General features: G+C 32.4%; 4 protein-coding genes across 5 annotated transcripts; 1 reads left to right on the forward strand and 3 right to left on the reverse strand.

Annotated features, from left to right (window-relative positions):
• The first annotated feature begins 407 nt into the window (after window positions 1-407).
• LOC18029588 (U-box domain-containing protein 8) lies at window positions 408-2,092 on the forward strand. 2 transcript variants are annotated; one of them, XM_024150104.1, is made up of 2 exons: window positions 408-1,494; window positions 1,596-2,092. In XM_024150104.1, exons 1-2 carry the CDS (start codon window positions 613-615, stop codon window positions 1,608-1,610), a joined length of 897 nt encoding a protein of 298 aa, XP_024005872.1. In that variant the 5' UTR covers window positions 408-612; the 3' UTR covers window positions 1,611-2,092. The 2 variants fall into 2 exon arrangements, with proteins under 2 accessions (XP_024005872.1, XP_006413788.1); XM_006413725.2 differs by having other exon boundaries at window positions 408-2,092.
• A 1,412-nt stretch (window positions 2,093-3,504) lies between these two features.
• LOC18029589 (transcription factor bHLH103) lies at window positions 3,505-5,236 on the reverse strand. The gene is made up of 7 exons (XM_006413727.2): window positions 4,977-5,236; window positions 4,666-4,894; window positions 4,476-4,580; window positions 4,134-4,199; window positions 3,938-4,003; window positions 3,756-3,809; window positions 3,505-3,651 (listed from the first exon to the last, which is right to left on the reverse strand). The coding sequence occupies exons 1-7, from the start codon at window positions 5,228-5,230 to the stop codon at window positions 3,505-3,507; spliced, it is 921 nt and encodes a 306-aa protein (XP_006413790.1). The 5' UTR covers window positions 5,231-5,236.
• A 2,594-nt stretch (window positions 5,237-7,830) lies between these two features.
• On the reverse strand, window positions 7,831-8,661 carry LOC18029590 (transcription factor DYT1). The gene is made up of 3 exons (XM_006413728.1): window positions 8,482-8,661; window positions 8,196-8,393; window positions 7,831-8,094 (listed from the first exon to the last, which is right to left on the reverse strand). The coding sequence occupies exons 1-3, from the start codon at window positions 8,659-8,661 to the stop codon at window positions 7,831-7,833; spliced, it is 642 nt and encodes a 213-aa protein (XP_006413791.1).
• Window positions 8,662-8,934: 273 nt separating this feature from the next.
• On the reverse strand, window positions 8,935-12,679 carry LOC18029591 (subtilisin-like protease SBT3.12). Its single transcript, XM_006413729.2, has 8 exons — window positions 11,794-12,679; window positions 11,599-11,690; window positions 11,403-11,500; window positions 10,472-11,295; window positions 10,099-10,373; window positions 9,898-10,012; window positions 9,628-9,817; window positions 8,935-9,517 (listed from the first exon to the last, which is right to left on the reverse strand). The coding sequence occupies exons 1-8, from the start codon at window positions 11,893-11,895 to the stop codon at window positions 8,967-8,969; spliced, it is 2,247 nt and encodes a 748-aa protein (XP_006413792.1). The 5' UTR covers window positions 11,896-12,679; the 3' UTR covers window positions 8,935-8,966.
• Between the last annotated feature and the right edge of the window lie 6,689 nt (window positions 12,680-19,368).

Here is a 19,368-nt window from a genome sequence, read left to right on the forward strand (position 1 = left end):
AAAAAATTTTGGGACAATTTTTTTAATTCTATTTACGGTTATTCCTAACAGTTGAAGTGTGAATCCGTATAATACTCCTAAATAGTTTATTCTTTGCTATATAAATTCATCTGATTTAGGGATTTATCAAATCTGTTATCAAGTTTTCTGTGAATCTCAAATCTGTTATTAAGTTTTCTGTGAATCTCATAAGAGGATCATCATTGGAGAATAGAATTTGATGGGGTTTTAAATTTTTTAAATCTCAAAATTATATTAATAAAAAATTGGTGATGAATCTCATGAGTATCACCGTTGAATTTTATGAGGGTATCTCCATTATGTACCCAAAATACCCTCGCCCGGACGTCCACGAAACAGTAAGGGACGATTTCTCCATCTATCTCAAAACTTCACGGTCCACGACCCCCTCTTTCTCTCTGTGTGTGTATTAATTTCGAAGACGGAGAAAAGTAAGCGTCTTTTATTTTCGGGTTCTCTGCTCTGCTTCTGCAGGAATCTTATAAACCCTTTCTCTTGCTCTCTCTCTGTCTCTCTCTGTCTCTCTCTGTCTCTCTCTGTCTCAATCTTATCTCTTTCTCACTTCGAAACCCTGCAAGTGTAAAAGTGGAAATGGCGTTTGAGTTGCCAAACGATTTCAGGTGCCCAATCTCCCTGGAGATTATGTCTGACCCGGTTATCATCCAATCGGGTCATACTTTCGACCGAGTCTCTATCCAACGGTGGATTGATTCCGGCAATCGAACTTGTCCAATCACCAAGCTCCCCTTGTCGGAAACCCCTTCTCTGATTCCCAATCACGCCTTAAGGAGCTTAATTTCAAACTTTGCCCATGTGAGCCCAAAGGAATCACGTCCTCGGACTCAGCAAGAACACTCTCAGTCTCAATCTCAATCTTTAATCTCCACTCTCGTATCTCGATCGTCGACTTACGAGTCAAGGCTCGAATCGCTGACCCGCCTTGTCCGTCTCACGAAGCGAGACTCGTCAATCCGGAGGAAAATCACTGAGTCAGGCGCGGTTCGCGCGGCTCTAGACTGTGTTGACTCGGGTAATCAGGTTTTACAGGAAAAGTCTCTCTCTTTGCTTCTGAATCTCAGTCTTGAAGATGATAACAAAGTGGGTTTAGTCGCTGATGGAGTGATTAGACGGATCGTTGCTGTATTACGGATCGGGTCACCCGATTGCAAAGCGATTGCTGCTACTCTGCTCACGAGTTTAGCTGTTGTGGAAGTGAACAAAGCCACAATTGGATCATACCCTGATGCAATCTGTGCTCTTGTTTCTCTTCTCCGGCATGGAAATGACCGGGAAAGAAAGGAATCTGCAACGGCTCTTTACGCTCTTTGCTCGTTTCCGGATAATCGAAAACGGGTTGTGGATTGTGGGTCGGTGCCAATTTTGGTTGAAGCAGCTGATTCAGGGCTAGAGAGAGCAGTGGAAGTGTTGGGGCTTTTGGTTAAGTGTAGAGGAGGAAGAGAAGAAATGAGCAAAGTAAGTGGCTTTGTTGAGGTTTTGGTTAATGTTTTGAGGAATGGGAGTTTGAGAGGGATTCAGTATTCTCTGTTTATCCTCAATTGCTTGTGTTGTTGTAGCCGAGATATCGTTGATGATGTGAAGAGAGAAGGAGTCATAGAGATATGCTTTGGTTTGGAGGACAATGAGAGTGAGAAAATCAGGAGGAATGCTACTAACTTAGTCCATACTTTACTTGGGTATCCAATGGATTCTTGATTTTGGGAGTGTGAAAATGGAAGTTTAAAAGATCAGTTTTTGTCTTCGGTGGCGGTTTTTGTGGATTATAGTTGTCTGGTTTTGTTTATCTGGTATGGATATGGAGGCAAGTTTGGGTTTTTGCTGTGTTGGAGTCTCCTCTTGTAGTTCATGTACAAAAAGAAAGGAAGAACAAAACAAAAGTCTTAGTTTTCAACAAAGCAAAATGCAAATGTGTTTCCGGTTTTTGTTTTCTGTACATTAAAGAAATAAAAGGATCATACAAATGAGTCTTTTTCAAGAGAACTGTAATCGTTGTTTTCAATGTTTTGATCATTCGAGCATTTCATTTTCATAGAAAACTGTAATCTCTGTCGAGTCTTTAACCATTTGTTGTATGTATTTTTACATGAAATGGTTCAGAAACAAATTACAGAGTGCCTTCAGACAGTCAAGTTCAGGTAAGTGTAATATCTCATATGCGGAATCAATCAAATCGTCATGCCTAACATTTTTGCCATGATTTCAAATGGAAAAGCAGTAGTAATAGCACTTTGATTGGTTTTAGATTCATTCAATTTATATATCTACTGTTTGCTAGTTGAATCACTGTTTTGATATATACAGAAACAGTGACAATTGTTGTTTCTTCATGAATTTGATTGATCTGTTTGGTTTGTGTGAGAAATCATGGATTCAAAAATTAAATTCCCCCATCTTTTTTGGTCTTTAGTTTCCTACAAAATTTGATGATTCCATAAGACAAACCTGTCTTTTCTATTACAACAGAACCACCGGAACAAACCAATCATTGTACTTTATAATTCCTTGTCTACTCTCGAATTAGGTTTTTATTTTTAAAAAATTGTGGCGTGCTTGTAAACAAAAGCATATCGTCTCTGTTGAGAACAAAAAAAATCTTGAATTAGCTTCAATGATTTCATTTGACGCCAAAAAAGTTGGGTTATGTTCTTTTGTTTGTTTATTATTGACTCGTGCTTTGATTTTTGAAAACAGTGCTTAAAGATGACTGCTTTATGTTTTTTTATTCAATCATATGCCTTGATTTGAGGACACAAACAAAAACAAAACAGAGTCGTGTCCTTTGACGACTATGAAAAGGAAGCTGCTTTATTAAAGTGATGATTGTTTTAATAAAAAACCATCTTCATTGAGATATTAATTATCTAAGAGCATAATCAGAGGATCAAGAGGGATTCATGGCACAGTTTTGAAACAAAAAGCTTAATACTGAAGAGATAGTATCATCCCGACGAACTTGAAGAGAAATGGTATCATCCCAAAATGGAACATCCTAATTGGTCGAAAATTATAATTTTCGAATTAAAAAAAAAAAAACTAAAAAAAAAAAAATATTATTATATTCTGATAAATCCCTCCTTTAAGAGTTCACTGATGTACATGCTCTAATTTACCGAACAACAAAACTCATCTCATTTGTCCTACTATTTTTCGAAAATCCACAAGATTCCACAAATGAATCTTAAGTGTAGTAGAACGTAGAAATTGTTAATAAGAATATAGTATCCGTCACTAAACACAAATTACGAACCCATAAAAATGGTACGATTGGTAAAAGAATTGCAAAATCACAAAATTATTCAATCTTTTTCGCCATTCGTCAGGGTAGCTCTAGATTTGTAGGGACGTAATCAAACGAACGAGACATCACAATTTATAAACAAATTAACATCAAACTTTACAGTTTTTAGAACAAAGCTTATATGTGTGTTCGTGTAATTTTATATATTTTTGCTTTGTTATTACAGTTTAATTCCAGATATTAGATGCATCAAAATGTCGCGGAGAGGTGGAGAAAGTACTTGAAATCGGCACTAGACAAAGACCAAGGCTTCGAAGATCTTGTCTTGGTCTAAAATCTTCATCAAAAGTATTATTCTTTGATTCGTCTGAACACTAGAGTTGAAAGAATCTTATGATCATAAGCTAAAGAACAAAAATCAAACTACTAATATGAATTTAGATTATAGAGTTGTTTAACCGGTAACTAACTTAAGTACCTGCTTTTGTTCACCAGATCCTTTAGAGTTCAGGTGTGGATTACTAATCGAAACCTATTTAGATTATAAAACAATAATTAATTTATATAACATAACTGTAAATTAAAACTATCTTTCAGAAAAAAGGTAATTTAAAACCAACATCATGAGTTAATATATTTTATGTGAGAATCTGAACTTACACTGATTTGTTCTTGAAGAAACTTGATGTACCCTATAGCATCGTGGAGGACAGAAGCAGTGTCTGTCTGCATAAATCAGCAGAAAATAGTATTTTTTTAAAAATTGATGACGGAAGTAATTATAATTTATTGGGTAATTATGACTAATTAATTGAGACATTATTATAACATGAAGATTATGAAGAACGTCGCAAACCTTGCCAAAGGGTGAAACTAACTGCTGAAGCGCGGTGATTCGATCTCCGAGTTTCTCTTTACGAACCTTATCATCCAAAATAGTGTTTCGGAAGAAAATTAAAAACAACACTAATGTACAACAAATATTGCAAAATAGCACTTTGAAAAATAAAATTTTCAACTTAAAAAATATTTATAATTTAATATTATATTAGTATTGTGTTGGAAGACTTTTTATATATAAACTCGGAGATGTAAACTTTATGAAAAATTAAGTGCATGGATATGCGTTATTTTTCATAACTAATTGTTTACGTGAGACTTCTGAAAAACGTAGTAATATTTGCTACTAAGTACTAACTTTGAAACTCGGAAACTGAGATGGTGTCTCGAGTCTTTGCCTTTTTAGTGGCGGTGCCGGTGATAACTCAGTATCTTTGAGTTCTTCTGTTTTCTCACTTGCTCCCTAAAAATGATTACAAAATCAAATTTAATTTACAGAAAGATGACAAATTTTATATAATGAAAATCAAGTGAATATGTTGACGTACCTTGCAAGTAATTAGACTCTGCCAGGCTTGTATTTCTTCCTCAGCTTTTTCTCTAATCTCGTGATCAAAGACTGATACAGTTCTTGATTCGTTCAAGAAAACGTCATCGAATAAGTGAAAGCTTTCGAATAGGTCTGGTTTCGCACAATTAGGAACCAGTAGTTGCTCACTATAATCGAACAACCCTTTTAAACAACTATTTACCGGATTGAATTTTTCCTCTTCATGACTAGAAAAAAAAAGAAAGAAAAAGAAGGTCGATAAGAATCAAGATTATGATTACACATCACGTAAGATATTGATGGACTTACAGGTTAAATTGGCTCGAAACATAAATTCGTGAGTTGGAATCAAAATTTGTATCACTTAAGAATGTGGAAGTATTATGATAGCTCTCGTTATAGGTTTTGACATCGATAGTGTCAATGTTTTGCCATTCAAAGCTGCCGGTATCGATGGCAATCTCAGTGGAACGTGGCAGAGAGAAGCCGGCCAAGAACATGCTGTTAGCTGAGTTCCATGATGTTTCGGTACAAACTCCGGCGGTTTCGAATTCTTCTGTCATGTCTTGTTGACTTGTTGTAGGCGATATGGTTTAGGTTTGTTCAATTTATTTCCTTGGAAATGTTGGTGTTCGCATGAGATGGGTTTTGTATTTATAGGTGGCGGTGAGGTTTTAGTCAACAACAAAGTTTCGATATCTTTCTTTTTTAAAAAGAGTCGCAAGAGTTTTCTATGCTATCCCTATATACTTTCCCGATAGTTAATAGGTTATTCTATTAATTAGTTGATCATTATGGGACAAAAAATAAGGTATGTTACCGAGCCGACCAGTGTATAGTTGCTAGGAAGTTAGGTCATAAGCAAATAAGTTATAAGATTTTTTTTTTCCTAACGTACGTAAAATATAAATTTTTAGTAAAAGCAAAACGCTACATGCATGTGAGTTTATTATCATCGTTATTCTTACTATTTGATATGCGATGGTAATACACTATACTAATTACAAGTAGCTACTTTTTGGAGGTATTTCAAAGAAAAAAAATGTTTCATATCTTATGTAGACTTTGAGTATTCATTTAAGCGCGATATTAAATTTGATTAAGAAAGCAAACAAAAACAAAATTTACAAAATTTATGTATATATATTGTTCATGATTCATCGTGAAGTTGTTTTGGGGTTTATTAATTTATAGTTTGTACAGGATTTTAAACAAAACAAAATGACGTCACCGTTAAGCATATAAATATAGAGATATCTGTCGTCCTCCAAACTTATATTCACTTTTGTGCTATACGGTATATGAATACGTACAACATAAAAAAGAAAGTCAACATTACCAAATCCATCGCAAAAGGGTAGTTGGCTTGCCTCGTTTGTCTATACGACCACTTATGCGGACATCTTTTTGTATAAACGCACGTTGGTTACGTGCACAAGTTTAATACTTTCTTTTCTTCCCCTTATTCCATAAATAAGATAACTTCAAACAAACATACGGATTTAGTTCAGTCTTACTCTTTGAGATATAACTTGATTATTAGTTTTGGTTCCAAGCATCCAAATGATACATATATATATATATATATATATGTTATTCACGTTGGTTCTCGCTCACTCAAAAACTAATTGAAAAAGTGGAGTTTCTTATTGTTTTCTCCAGAAAAACTAGTAAACAAATATGATTAAAATGAATTTTTGGTACTTGGTATTCCAGAATGATCACTAACAAGTAATTACATTATATAGGTATATTAATATATGGATTAAGTCATACTGTCCACTCGAATCCATTTGAATTGTTTAGGTTTGATCTTCTTTTAATCTTGGAGAGATTCCCTAAATCTTATTCCATCATCTATCTGTGTGCTCATGTCAATTATGGTTTTACTTAACCAATGACTTTAATTAATTGTTTTAGACTTTTAGTCAATATATATATATATATATAATTGGTTAAATTCCTTCTATAGAAGTTGGTGTGTAACTTAAGTGACTAGAAGTCTAGAAATGTAAGTATGTACAGTTAACTAATCAACAATTACTGGTTTTTGTCTTTAAACCAATCAATTTTAACATCGTTTTCATAGAGTTTGAGTTCAATAGAATCTATAGAGGTTGCTGATTGGGGTGGGGTCATTTGACTTATGGAAACGGTCATCGTGTTATTTTCATTCCATATAAAAACTATAAATTAATATTTCGTGGAGTAGTCAAAAGTGTTAACGGTATATTTTATTTTAGAGTGTTAGGTAAGGGGTGGACAAATTATACTTGTCTTCTGTTTTTGGCTCTATTGAATATTTTTGATTTTTATACAAAAGCTTAGGTTCCAACTTCCAACCTTACACCCTATTACCCTTACAAATGAACATCACTCACTAGGGTTAGGCTGCTCTGAAATAGTAGGAGATTTAAATGGGGTTAACCCAAGAATTGGCTCATTTAAGAGCTAATTCATTTATAGCCCATTATGATAAAGCCCTATTGTAGGTTCAGCCACGTTGAATGCGGGTCGTTTCGGGTCGGATCCTATATATTATCTGGTGATTTCTTTTTTTTACCTCAACAAATGGGGGAAATTACATTTCTTCATCATCTGTTGTTGATACTCTCAAAAACCCAATATCTATGTCCTTATGAAAGTTTTTTTTTTTCTTTTTGTTGTCAACTTTGAGTCCTTAAAAGTTAAAACCCCTAAATTTGTTCTTTTTGATCAAATCCTCTTTAAAATACAACACCTCCTAATTTTGTTCTGTGATCTCCAAAATCAAGCTACGAAGTTTGTTCACAAATGATTGACTCTCCTATCAAATTTCAAACCCTCTAATATGAATTCCAGATTTAGCTTCATAAAACCTAAATCACATTCTTGTAGATCATTACAAGTCTCTAAGAAATTGCAACAATATGTACGTTTTCTCACTGTATCACATGAAAAGGAAAACAGAGAGCCCTATATCAACCAGAAGGTTCAAAGTTCAAACACTGGACTAAAACAGAAGCAGAAACAGAAACAGAAGATGATTAACATTAATGAGATATGAAGAAGCTCATTGGCTTGTAAACAGGCTAACATCAATTCTGTTTCATCTGAATCACTTCATATTAAACTGGATTTAATTGTAGATCAATGGAAATTTTAACTTCTGGAGATGTATTACTCACGGATAGCTTTTCATGACTTCCAACAAAAATTCCTTTGTCTGTTCAAGATCTACAGAGTCACCATCACAGAGTCCCTGGAGTATCTGAACAGAGGAACATATAAGAATTGCTCCACTTGAAGTTGTTAAACTAACGTCGATGATCTCGAATCCGATAAACCTCATAACCTCCATGAGTTTAGTAAAGATCCCAGGTTTCTTCTCTGTTGTAATCTTCAGCCAGAACTTCCTATCCCCAATCTTAAATAACTGCACATTCTCCTGTCCAAGATAACAAAAACAGATCATCAAGAAAGATAAAAAAGAAGGAAAAAAAAACAATCAAGAACTGATTAGAGAAATTTTTTTTTTTAAAAAAAAACCTCGATTCCGAGTTTCTTTATCTCCTCTATCAAATCAATAGTTTCATGTTCAGGTTTTATGATCAGATTCGTTCGTTGTTCATCCATCTCAGGAGGAGCTTCTTCTATTTCATGAAGTTTCTCTGTAAGATTCTCAACTTCCATCTGAAGCTTTCCTATGTAAGTAATCGCATCTTCAACAATACTCGCTTTAGTCATCTACAAAAAACAAAAAACAAAAAGTAGAGTAATCATCACCACAAGACACAAACATAGATAAAAAAATTGAGATTAATTTCAGATTTACGTTGGTGACAATTGGGACATGAGATCGTAGAGCCATAAGCCGACAATGTAGCTTCTCTCTTCTACGTCTCTCAGCTTCAAGATTTGGAGATTTGAAGCTTTCATCTTCTTGCTTCTCTTTCCTTACTTGTCTCCTACGGCTCATCCTGACTGGTTCTTGATATCTGCTTCCTCCACCCATTTTTTTTCTTCCTTCTCTGATAATTTTCAGACCAAAGTTTTTTTTTTCTTGTTTATGTAATGATGGTTAAAAGACATGAAATATATAGTTGATTCTCATGTAGAGAGAAGTCTGTTGGGTGGAGAGAGAAGATAGAAAGAGAGAATCTCAGTCACAGTTTGTTATTATTGATGTGATTTCAGTTAGAGTCAAACACAGAGAATAAAATTATGATTTTCTATTATTTGTTTTTGTTGTGCATACATTAAAAAAAAAAAAACATTATATGACGAATTTTTGAGGAATCTTTTTTTATTTTTCAAGGCTTAAGAAACACGAGTCCTTACAGACAAAGGAATGGTAACATTTCGAGTACCATCAGTCCAAGTGAAGCTACCAAAGAAGTAACCAGTGTTACTCTTATAACTCGTTGAAACCCTAACTTTAAACCCAAGTTTCTTCGTGCTCGAATTAAACACCAGAGTCTCCGGTTCAACAACAATCTTTATACCTGGCGGAGGCTCGACCACGGCTCTGTAAACCGAATCCACAGGTCCAACGTTAGTCACCGTTCTCGAGAGGCTCACTTCTTCCTTAATGTCAGGAATCGTGATGGCTGGATAGTTCAAGTCGAGAATAGATGGTAGAGGAGACGAGCATTTTGTCGGTTTCCCGGTGAGTACAGAGATCGCTGTATCGTTGTAACCAGAGGCGCAGAAATAGTGGATGTAATCGTCGAGGTTCATGTCGTAGACAAGTCCTGGATCTCTGGCTCTTTCAGCGTTCACGAGTCCTGCACCGTAGTCAAATGGATCAGCCAGTTTCCGTGGGAATCCTTCTGCGAAAATCGGCTCCCCGTTTGGATCGCTCCTCCACGCTGTATATAACAACAACAAGAAGAAGAAAGAAGAAGAAACCGCAAGGTTAGACGCTAACGAGTGTGGCTAGGAGGAAGAAAAGGAGACACAGGTCGGGTTTTTCAAGAACCTGTAGTCATGAGAGCGGATTTGAGAGCGGCAGGAGACCAGTCAGGGTGTAAAGCTCTGAGAAGTGCGACGATTCCTGAAACAACAGGAGTGGCAAAGGATGTTCCTGTAGCAATGGCGAATCCTTTGGCATGTGGGTTGTCTGATACGTCAGCTCCAAGAATCATCGCGCCGGGTGCTACCACATCAGGCTGCATCATTTTATTTTGTTTTTGTCACTAAACAGAGACAAAAGATTTCAAGAAAACACGTTGTTTAAGACAAAAGGAACCTTGAGAATGGCTGGAGAGGCTGAATTAGGCCCTCTACATGAGAATCCTGCAACTGTAGTCGCTTTAGGACGTCCCACGAGCGTTTTACCTCCGCTTATCTTAGCCGTGGGCGAACTGAGAAGAGACAAGCAAGCCATAAGAAAACGATACAGTTTTTTTGTTTTTATTACAACCTATGTGACCTCGAAAGAGATACATACCTTGCCGACCGGATGTACTTTAGAATCTTAGTTCCGACTTCATAGTCTACGAGGACGGCTGGATATGGAAAAGAAGTTTCAGATATATAATCAGAACTTCGTGCAATGATCAACCCTTTGGCATTGGAACCGGAGATAGTATGCAACACGTCTGTTTCTTCTTTCACAAACGTTAGGACAACTTTTTCCCGCAGCAGCTCAGATTTGGAGGCTTCCGTGTCTTCGGCGTAAACTAAATCACCAAACACTTCTTTATCTGTATAAAAAGCTTGACCCTGAAACAGTATTACGGGAAAAAAAAAAAGAGTAAGTTGATTTTCCGAGACCATTGAAAACAATTTAAGGAAAAAAGAAGAAGAAGCATTTTACATACCATTATGGTTAAGTTGTTTCCAAGAGTAACGTCTACATAAAAAGCACGGTCGAGGCTAGTTGCACCGACTGTGATAAACCACGGAGCTGCATTAACCACAGTGTAAGCTGTGGGGCCATCATTACCAGAACCAGTCACGACCGGGACGCCTTTTGTCACTGCATGGAACGAACCAAGCTCAAGATCTTCCCCAATCGCGTTATATGGTTTGAAAGGAGGCCCGTCCGGTGCCAATGAAACCGAGATTACGTCAACGCCGTCATTGATGGCCTCATCAAATGCCTTGACACAATCCGCAATTCTACTACCACCAGTCGTTTGCCAGCTAACCTTGTACATAGCTATACGAGCCTTTGGAGCAGAGCCTCTCATGACTCCAGGTGCAAGACCACTTACTGAAGCGTTAGGCACGAAAGAAGAGGCTGCAATTGAAGCGCACAGCGTTCCGTGTTGTTTATAACCTCTAGGGGATCTATATTCATCCTCGGTTAAATTGATCCCTTTGTTTTTCACATCCCAGCCATCAAGAAAGTACTTTGCTCCTATAAGCTTCTTGTTGCAGTGCTTTGCTGGGTCAAAGTCCTCTCCGGCTACACATTTCCCCTTCCAATGTTTTGGTATCGGTCCAAGCCCTTCGTCGCTAAAAGCTCGAGACTCTGGCCATATCCCCGTGTCAAGAACACCAATCACAACTTCACTTCCCATGTTGGTGTCATGGAGAATTCCTTTGGGATAAATTGGTGAAAGACCCATATACTCGCCAACCCTTGTGGCCTGCAACTGAACCTTTCGATTTGATGCGACACTGAAAACATCAGGACGGTCTGGATATGACCATGAAACACAAAAACCCATGGAACAAAACGTGTCAGAAGATGTGTGAGCTCTTAAACTACTTTGTTCCCTATAAAAATCAAAAAATGATACAAACCTGAAAGTTTCTTAGCTTGTGACTCTGTAAGCCTGGCTGCAAACCCGGAAAATCCATGTTTATAGTTGTAGATGAGGGACTCTCGAGCAGCTTCCGAGCTTCATCAATTCAAAAGCCAAACAAAAAAAATCAATTAGAGAGATGAGATCAATGAGACATCATCATCAGAAAGAACCCGTTTTTTTTTATCATATACCTTCCCAAAACCGATTTCAACATCTTGCGGTGTGATTTGGTGACCAGCTTAGGATCATCGTGTTGCCTCTCGCCTAAATACACAACATAAACCTACCTCAAAAGAAAGAAAAAGACAAGGTTTTCATCAGTCACAATTTCACCAAAACATAACACAACCAAGGACATAACAACATAAGACAACCATTTTGCAGACCTTTCTCTCCTCATTGCCGCTTTCTTGAGCAAAGACGTGATTAAGAATGAACAAGAATCCAATAAAGAGACATGCTTTGGAATTTCCCTTCACAAATCCCATTTTCTTGGGTTTGTTTTTCCTTTGGAAGAACCAATTGCTTTCTCCTTTTGGAGTATATTTTGTATCGAGTCTGCATTTTTATTCTTAAATAGTCTTCAAAAACTTACACAACCACAATTACAACACAGACCTGAATAGCTGTTAGTTGCTCACAATAAACAATCACCAAAATAAAAATAAAAATAAAAAAAATTAATTAGATCGAACAAACAAACCAATGTGGAATGTCCAAATAGATATCAACAACACAAATCCATTTTCGCCATAGATAGTTTTAACAGTTTTGTGTTTCGTTCCTGCTAATTTTGGGATTTTTTTCTTTTTTGGCTGTTACTGAAAACAGCTCTCTCCAACAAATCTGTTATTTTCTTCTATTTGCACATCCAAAATCGAGAAAAAAAAACAAAAACAAAAATAGCTTACTCTAATTTAAACAAACATTAGCAGTGATGATGAATATGGAATTATAGTGACTTCGCAGAAAGTAATTTCCTTGGTAAGTTTTTTTTTAGCCCTTCTCCAAGATTAGATACCAAATTCGAAAGAGAGTAGGAACTAGGAACTAGCAATTACTCAATTAGGGTTTCGTACGAACTATGAACACGATCAACCTCAATGTAAAAACTGAAAAAGAGGAAAGTAGAAGAAAATAAAAGAGGAGGATAGTGAGAGAAGCTTAGCTAGGTTAATGATGACGATCGACGAGGAAGACGATTAATCATTACGTATCTATTCGCATTTTGGGTCGAGCAACAAACATATACAATCGTCGACAAAAAAAAAAAAAAGACATATACAATCCATCCAAAAGATCGGCATATTTACCGAACCGAATAATGTTATTTGGTTTAGGTTTGGGTAACCCGGATAACTCAAATGGACAGATTATTATATTTAGAGAATTTAGTTTTTTGTTCGGTTTGATTTATTAACCGAATACCAAATTAACCGATTAGATAACCAAATTGAAATCTAACCTATATAAATATGTTTAGATTTTTATATACCATATCATTTTTTATTATAAAACCAATTTATTTTATCATTTTCAGTTTAATGCAAGTTTGTGATGTTAAAAAATAAATCAATTTATTTTGTATTGAATTTTTTTGTAGTAGATATTTTAAAACTAATTTAGTTTATTGTATGAATTTTTAATTTTTATAATTGAGAAAAATATTTTAATATCATATATCCAAAGATTGTTAGTCTTCAATCGTAGTTTAAATCAATAAACTATTCATTTTTTTATCATGTTGGAGAGCAAAATTATAATATTGAAGATGATATTAATTACTGTATAAAATTATAAAATGTTTTTCTTCCTTTTTTATCAATTTTGTTGGTTAATTTATATTTTACACTTTTCAAATTCTCTATTTTATTGAAAATTAACAATATTATCTAAAATAATTAAATTACACAAAAATAATTTTGATTCAATTACTATCTGTACAACCAAAAAAAACTGAAAACCAAACCAAACTAAACTAAATTAGAAATCTTGAATAAAATCATATTTTAAATTTTAAAAATTTGAATACCAAATACATTCGAACCAAACCAAATCAATGAACCGAATGCCTGATTGCAGACAACTTTACTTTTTTTTATTTAATAATAAAAAAAAAACTCGAATATGTTATTACATAGATCTCTATATGTTATTATATTTTTATCATATTTAATTAATAAAAAATTATAAATATATAAAAATTAATAATTATTTATAATATATGGTAATATTTAAGGTGAGAATATGATTATGTTTTTATAATCATAATCTTTTATATATTAATTTTTCAAAATATGCAATATAATGGACTGATTAAAAGATAAGTTGGCCCATTTTTACACTCATATATATATTGATTGTATAATAATCTAAAATCATATAATAACAAAGTTTATAATTAAAATTACATCAATGTATACTTAATTTCATTCGTAAGGATATAAACATCAAAACACATTTCACACAATAAATCAACAAAATAATAAATTTTTACTACTTATATGTGTAGCATTTACAAATTCAACATCTTTGATCATAAATACTTAAAATAAATAATCATAATTTAGTTTATAAAAATTTTGACCACGTGTAGATATACAGATTAAAATGTAGTAACTTATTAAAGAAAGTTGATAAATTAACATTGTTTTAGAATTTTTCTCGTTTGGTTTTTTTGGTTTGGAATCTAGTATTTCAGGGTTATTCACTCTTTATCATATATATTATAAGTGAAGTAAAAATTTCGTTTAAAGCTTTCTCATTGAATCTCAGAGTGGCTACTTAAAAAAAACAAAAAAAGAATTGTTTACAACTAAAATCACGATTATATATAGATTGTAATAATATTAAATCAAATCAAAATACATGATTTTATCTCAATCAGATCAAAATCTACGATTTTATCAAATCAAAAATCACGATTTTACAACTAAAATCATAATTTAAAAAAAAAAAAAAAGAAATTAATTTTATTTAAATTAATTTTTATAAAAAATATTAAAAATCGAAAATCATCATAGATAATTATGTTACTCCATAAATCTTTAAGTAAATCTTACTTAATAAATACTTAGATATTATTTTCTTTTTAAAAAAAAATATTTATATGAATTATAAAAAAACATTAGAAAATGAAAAATCATCATATATAGTTATAATACTCCCTTAATCTTTAAATAAGTCTTGATAAATACTTAGATATTGTTTTTTAATAAAAATATATATATGAATTATCCGAGTTGCATGTATTAATTAGATGGAATTACCCTATAGACCATTCTGAATCGGATAATTCATATATATTTATATGTTTTATATGTATTCACATGTTTATATTAAATATTTCTATGTTTTTAATAAATTTTAAGTTTTATTAAAAAATATATATGAATTATCTGAAATTTTTACAAAAATATTTGAGATGTAAAATTTATGTTTAAGTAGCTAAAACTCTAAGTTTTCTTAAGTTTGTATGTTGGAAGGATTCGATTCCATCTAATTTTGTATTTTCTTTATTTTTTAAAATTATTTAATAGGGTAACAAATAAATATTCTAGCACAACAATGTGAAAAAAATCGATGATAAATTATATACAAAAATCTGCAAATCTTAGGACCGTAAAAATGTCACAACCTTTTTGTGGAGACTCCATTTTACTGAAAGTCTTATTTTGATATTTGTTATAATTTTTGATATTTTTGTTATTAGCATCATTAAGAAATTTTGAAAATTTCTTTTTTGGTATATATGTTTAAGCTCTTTTTTAAAGTTGATTACCCAAAAATAGTTTTGATTGTTCGAAAGGAGCAAGCTACAAAAGTTAATGCAGTTTTCTTATCTAATAATAAATATAACACACTTTTAAGGAGCGTTTTAAGTTTGAAATGTGTATTTATATTTTTTTTCAGCCTCAAAAGATATAGAATCATAAAAGTATGAAGAGTACGTAATATGAAAAAAAAAATCATAAGAAGAAAAAGAATAAACCGTAAAAACAAAAAAGAAGAAAAAGACGAAGAAGACGAATGTGTTAAATAATAAAAAAAAGATGTGAATGATAAATTTGAATAAGAAATATTGGAAGAAGAAAACAAAATGAAGAATAAGACATGAAAAAAAAACAAGAAAAATATGGACAAAAGAAGAATAAGGAAAAAATGATGAAGAAGAAAGAAAAAAAATAATGAAGAGGAAAAAATAAGAAACGAAAAACTAGAATTTATTTTAATTAAATTAGTTGTGGATTATTCAGTTATAAAGTTTTTTTTAAGTAATTAATTTCGAATTTTATTTACTTTTTTAGTTAACTTTATTTTAATTTTTTATGTCTTAAATAGTTGTTTTAATTATTTTCAATTTATAGCATAAATTTTTATTTTTTGTTTTTAAAACTTTTTGGCCCGCGCAAGTCGCGGACTAAATACCCAGTTTTTAACTAAAAAAGAATGTAAACATAGTGATTAAATTTTCTAATATTTTTAATCTGATATAAAGATACTAATTTTGTTTGTCTATATTCTCGAAATTGGTAAACAGTTACTCCGAAGCAAAGGATTATGCGGAAAACAATTGGTTGGTTAATAAGTGAGACATGAAAATATTACACGTTATTTTGATTTATTTTTATCGTACTATTACATGGGGTTTTATGTTGAATGAAATATGTCAGTTTCTCTTGAATTTAAAATTAGTTTTAGTATTACGTATAATAAGATTATATATATCCAAATTAGTTTTCACTTATTTTACAGGCTGAATATTTTGGTGTAACCATTCCCCTCCTACGACGTCGTATATCGATTGAGCGGGAGTGCAAGGTCGATGTTGATTTATTAAATGGTGTTTTATGAGGAGGTGAATAACAGCTAAATACTGTATATCTTGAGTTGTACAATCAAATTGTTTGTTTTCGTTTTCTTCTTATACCGTCCCAGATTTGAAATGGACCACGTATAGGCCAACTATTTGGAAAGACAACCAAAATATTTCTAAAGCACACTGGATATAATATCATTTCATTTTATTATAAATTAAAAAAAAAATCGTACAACTCCAACTCTCAACATAGATACAATCTCTTACACTGTCACATAATAAATTCCAAAAATATTTATGCCATAGTTACAAATATATCATCATAATTTTGAAATAATATAAGATCAACCAGATTTTTCGCTGGTAGGAGATTTAAGATTAGGAAGACCTGAACCAATATGGCGAGATACTTGATATTCAAGAGGTTTAGTCAAATAATATTGACACGCTAAGAAGCACTTGTGCAAATCATTAAGCTTAGGCATGCATCTCTCCTTGGCACACTCCATGAAAATGCGGTCTCTCTCCATTAAACCACCACCTGTTCCGACAGCACTCTTTAAAGAGCTATTCTCACCGTTCACGCACCATGTCGCGTTCATAAGCATAGCCACTACTATGACCAATATCACCACTCTCTCGTTTATTCCTTTTGCATCCATTTTCTAGTTTTCACCAATTACTTTATTTTTATACTAATTTTGCTTTTTGATTTATAGTTTTGGGAAAAGAGGAATCAATTGTGGTTTGAATTCGTGAGGAATTTGAGAGAATTTATATGTAATTGTTTTTAACTATTTTTATAAACTCTATTTTGTGTATGAGTAACAAATTACTAAATATAGTATTATTTCTGGTTCTTACAGTACAACAATCTACGTTGTAATTACTTAATAATGTTTTTTCTTTAATTTTCTGATTAATATTAATTTTAAAAAAAAAATTTACAGAGTGGAATACTTTAAAACACATAGCATGTAGTTTTACAGAATGAAATAGAAGTACAATTATTGACTTATGGTTATTTTTCCAATTACTGTTTAATAGACAATGTGGATTCGTTTCTCATACTTAATTTGTTGGAACCCAATATTAATAAGCATTTGGACTTGTAATATTGAGTTTGTGTGTGAATAAGAAATAAAGTTTAATAAGCAAATGGGCCTTATAAATTCATTTGAGATTTGGATTTGAGCCTATGAAAATGAAATATTCCTATTGGCTATAACTAAAAGTGAAAGTTTAGTGGAAGTGTATTTGTCCCACATTGCTCACCAAAGAGAAAAATCTCTTGTATATATATGGCATTCTCACAATAAGGGTCAACATCATTGTGGAAGTAAAATGGCATTATGCAAAAACACATACGCGCGCCACCGCCGTCGCCGGTGCCGGTGCCGGTGCCGGGCTCGTGCTCGTTACTCGTTGCATTTTTTAGTTGGCTATTAGGGCTCTATATAGCTGGGTGTGGGTCGTGGGCTTCTTAGTTCCTGCGAAATATTTTTTGCATATTGAAAAGATAAATCTTAAGAAATAAAAGATTGCGTCCAGATAATAACGAAAGATTTCCGAATCCTTTTACTTGCGGGAAAAAGAGAATATCTCGCAAATATTTTTTTTCGCCAAAGCTTATTCCTTGTGGATCAAGTTGAACCTTCCAGTATAAATAGACGCATTCTTCTCTCATTCTAGATCATCGAATTCTCGAATACACCAAACACACAACAAATAATTATTTCCAGCAAATCCCTCTCGTCTTAATATCGTAAGTGTCTCGAGAGCTTTAGCGTAATATAATTTCAGTTCGCAGATTCTATTACGGGTGTTGCGTAATAGTCTCATCACGGTTGTATCATGGGATTCAAAAATCGCACCATAAGGTCACAGATTACCGGCGATTTATTGAGTTAAAGAAAGAGATCATATCTCGACTCCGTGTTTTCGTCTGTTTTCAATCGGTTTTCTAACTCTCGTTTTAATCTCTTATCTTAACATATCGTTTATAATATTGCTATTTTTTATTCGTGATTTCAATCGGATTTTCGCAGGCCTACATAATTTTGTAATATTTTATTAGATGATATATTATGGTTTGTACTTGTATATGACTTGAATCATATTGAGTTGTAATCACTAAAAGATTAGACTAAATAATGATACTATTTTTTATTGTCTATGTTTTGTATAGAAGTTGGTACAAAAATTACTCTAAAACAAAGGATTATGCATATAAAAATTAGTTGTTTGGTCTGCTGAGATTTAAAAGTATTAGACTTTAATTTGATTTATTTCTATTTAAATATCAACATGTGGTTTTATGATGAATGGATTATTCCAGCTTCTCTTGAACTTTAATTTTTTTAGGTATTAAGTAAGATAATATTATATATAGCATAATTTTCATTGATTTTTTGTTGAGTTGTATTATTTATATATATATATATATATATATATGTGTGTGTGAAATTTTCTGTTTTTGTTTCTTTCGAGGTGTTTGAGAGTATTTATTGTATATACCTGATTGTTTTTAAGTATTTTTTTTTGTACGAGTAACAAATCACTAAATATATAGTATTAATTCTGGTTCTCACAATAGAAGTATAGAACAATCTACAATGTATTTATAATAATGTATTTTTCTTGATGTTTTGGTTAATATTAACTTTCTAAAATATATACAGAATAGAATATTTTGAAAACATAGCACATAGTTTTATAGAATGAAAAAGAAATAAAATTACTGACTTGTGGTTATTTTTTTCAATCATTGTTTTTTAGAAATGCAGATTCGTTTCTCATACTTAATTTTGTATGTTTTATAAGATGAAATATTTTGTTGTGTACTTGTATATGACTTGAATCATATTGAGTTGTAATCATTAACATAGTACATAAACTGATTATTTTGTATTTATTATTGAGATATATTCTTCCAATTGGTTTTACCATTACTAGTTATACACATTCTTAGCAAAATATTACATATTGCGATAGAAACTTTCAAAAAAATGATACTCGAAAACGTGAGTGATTAATGACATTAGCTCGATTGATATAAGTTCTATATATACCACAGTAAAAATATTTGTGAATATGGTGATTAAGTTTTCTAATGTTTTTAATATGTTATTATGATACTAAT

Source organism: Eutrema salsugineum, unplaced genomic scaffold (genome assembly GCF_000478725.1).
Source record: "Eutrema salsugineum unplaced genomic scaffold, Eutsalg1_0 scaffold_1, whole genome shotgun sequence".
In the NCBI taxonomy this organism is placed as follows: domain Eukaryota; kingdom Viridiplantae; phylum Streptophyta; class Magnoliopsida; order Brassicales; family Brassicaceae; genus Eutrema; species Eutrema salsugineum.

Bases quoted from the DNA above. Each gene is read 5' to 3' on its own strand.
- LOC18029590 (XM_006413728.1), bottom strand. From the start codon at position 8,661: ATGGGTGGAGGAAGCAGATATCAAGAACCAGTCAGGATGAGCCGTAGG. The intron at 8,394-8,481 runs GTAAATCTGAAA...TGTTTTTTGTAG, and splicing joins ATGTCCCAATTGTCACCAAC to ATGACTAAAGCGAGTATTGT. The intron at 8,095-8,195 runs GTTTTTTTTTAA...TATCTTGGACAG, and splicing joins TAAAGAAACTCGGAATCGAG to GAGAATGTGCAGTTATTTAA.
- LOC18029591 (XM_006413729.2), bottom strand. From the start codon at position 11,895: ATGGGATTTGTGAAGGGAAATTCCAAAGCATGTCTCTTTATTGGATTC. The intron at 10,374-10,471 runs GTATGTAAAATG...ATACTGTTTCAG, and splicing joins GAAACAACTTAACCATAATG to GGTCAAGCTTTTTATACAGA. The intron at 10,013-10,098 runs GTATGTATCTCT...GTCTCTTCTCAG, and splicing joins AAGTACATCCGGTCGGCAAG to TTCGCCCACGGCTAAGATAA.
- LOC18029588 (XM_006413725.2), top strand. From the start codon at position 613: ATGGCGTTTGAGTTGCCAAACGATTTCAGGTGCCCAATCTCCCTGGAG.
- LOC18029589 (XM_006413727.2), bottom strand. From the start codon at position 5,230: ATGACAGAAGAATTCGAAACCGCCGGAGTTTGTACCGAAACATCATGG. The intron at 4,581-4,665 runs GTACGTCAACAT...AATCATTTTTAG, and splicing joins AGAGTCTAATTACTTGCAAG to GGAGCAAGTGAGAAAACAGA. The intron at 3,652-3,755 runs GTACTTAAGTTA...TTTCAACTCTAG, and splicing joins GATCTGGTGAACAAAAGCAG to TGTTCAGACGAATCAAAGAA.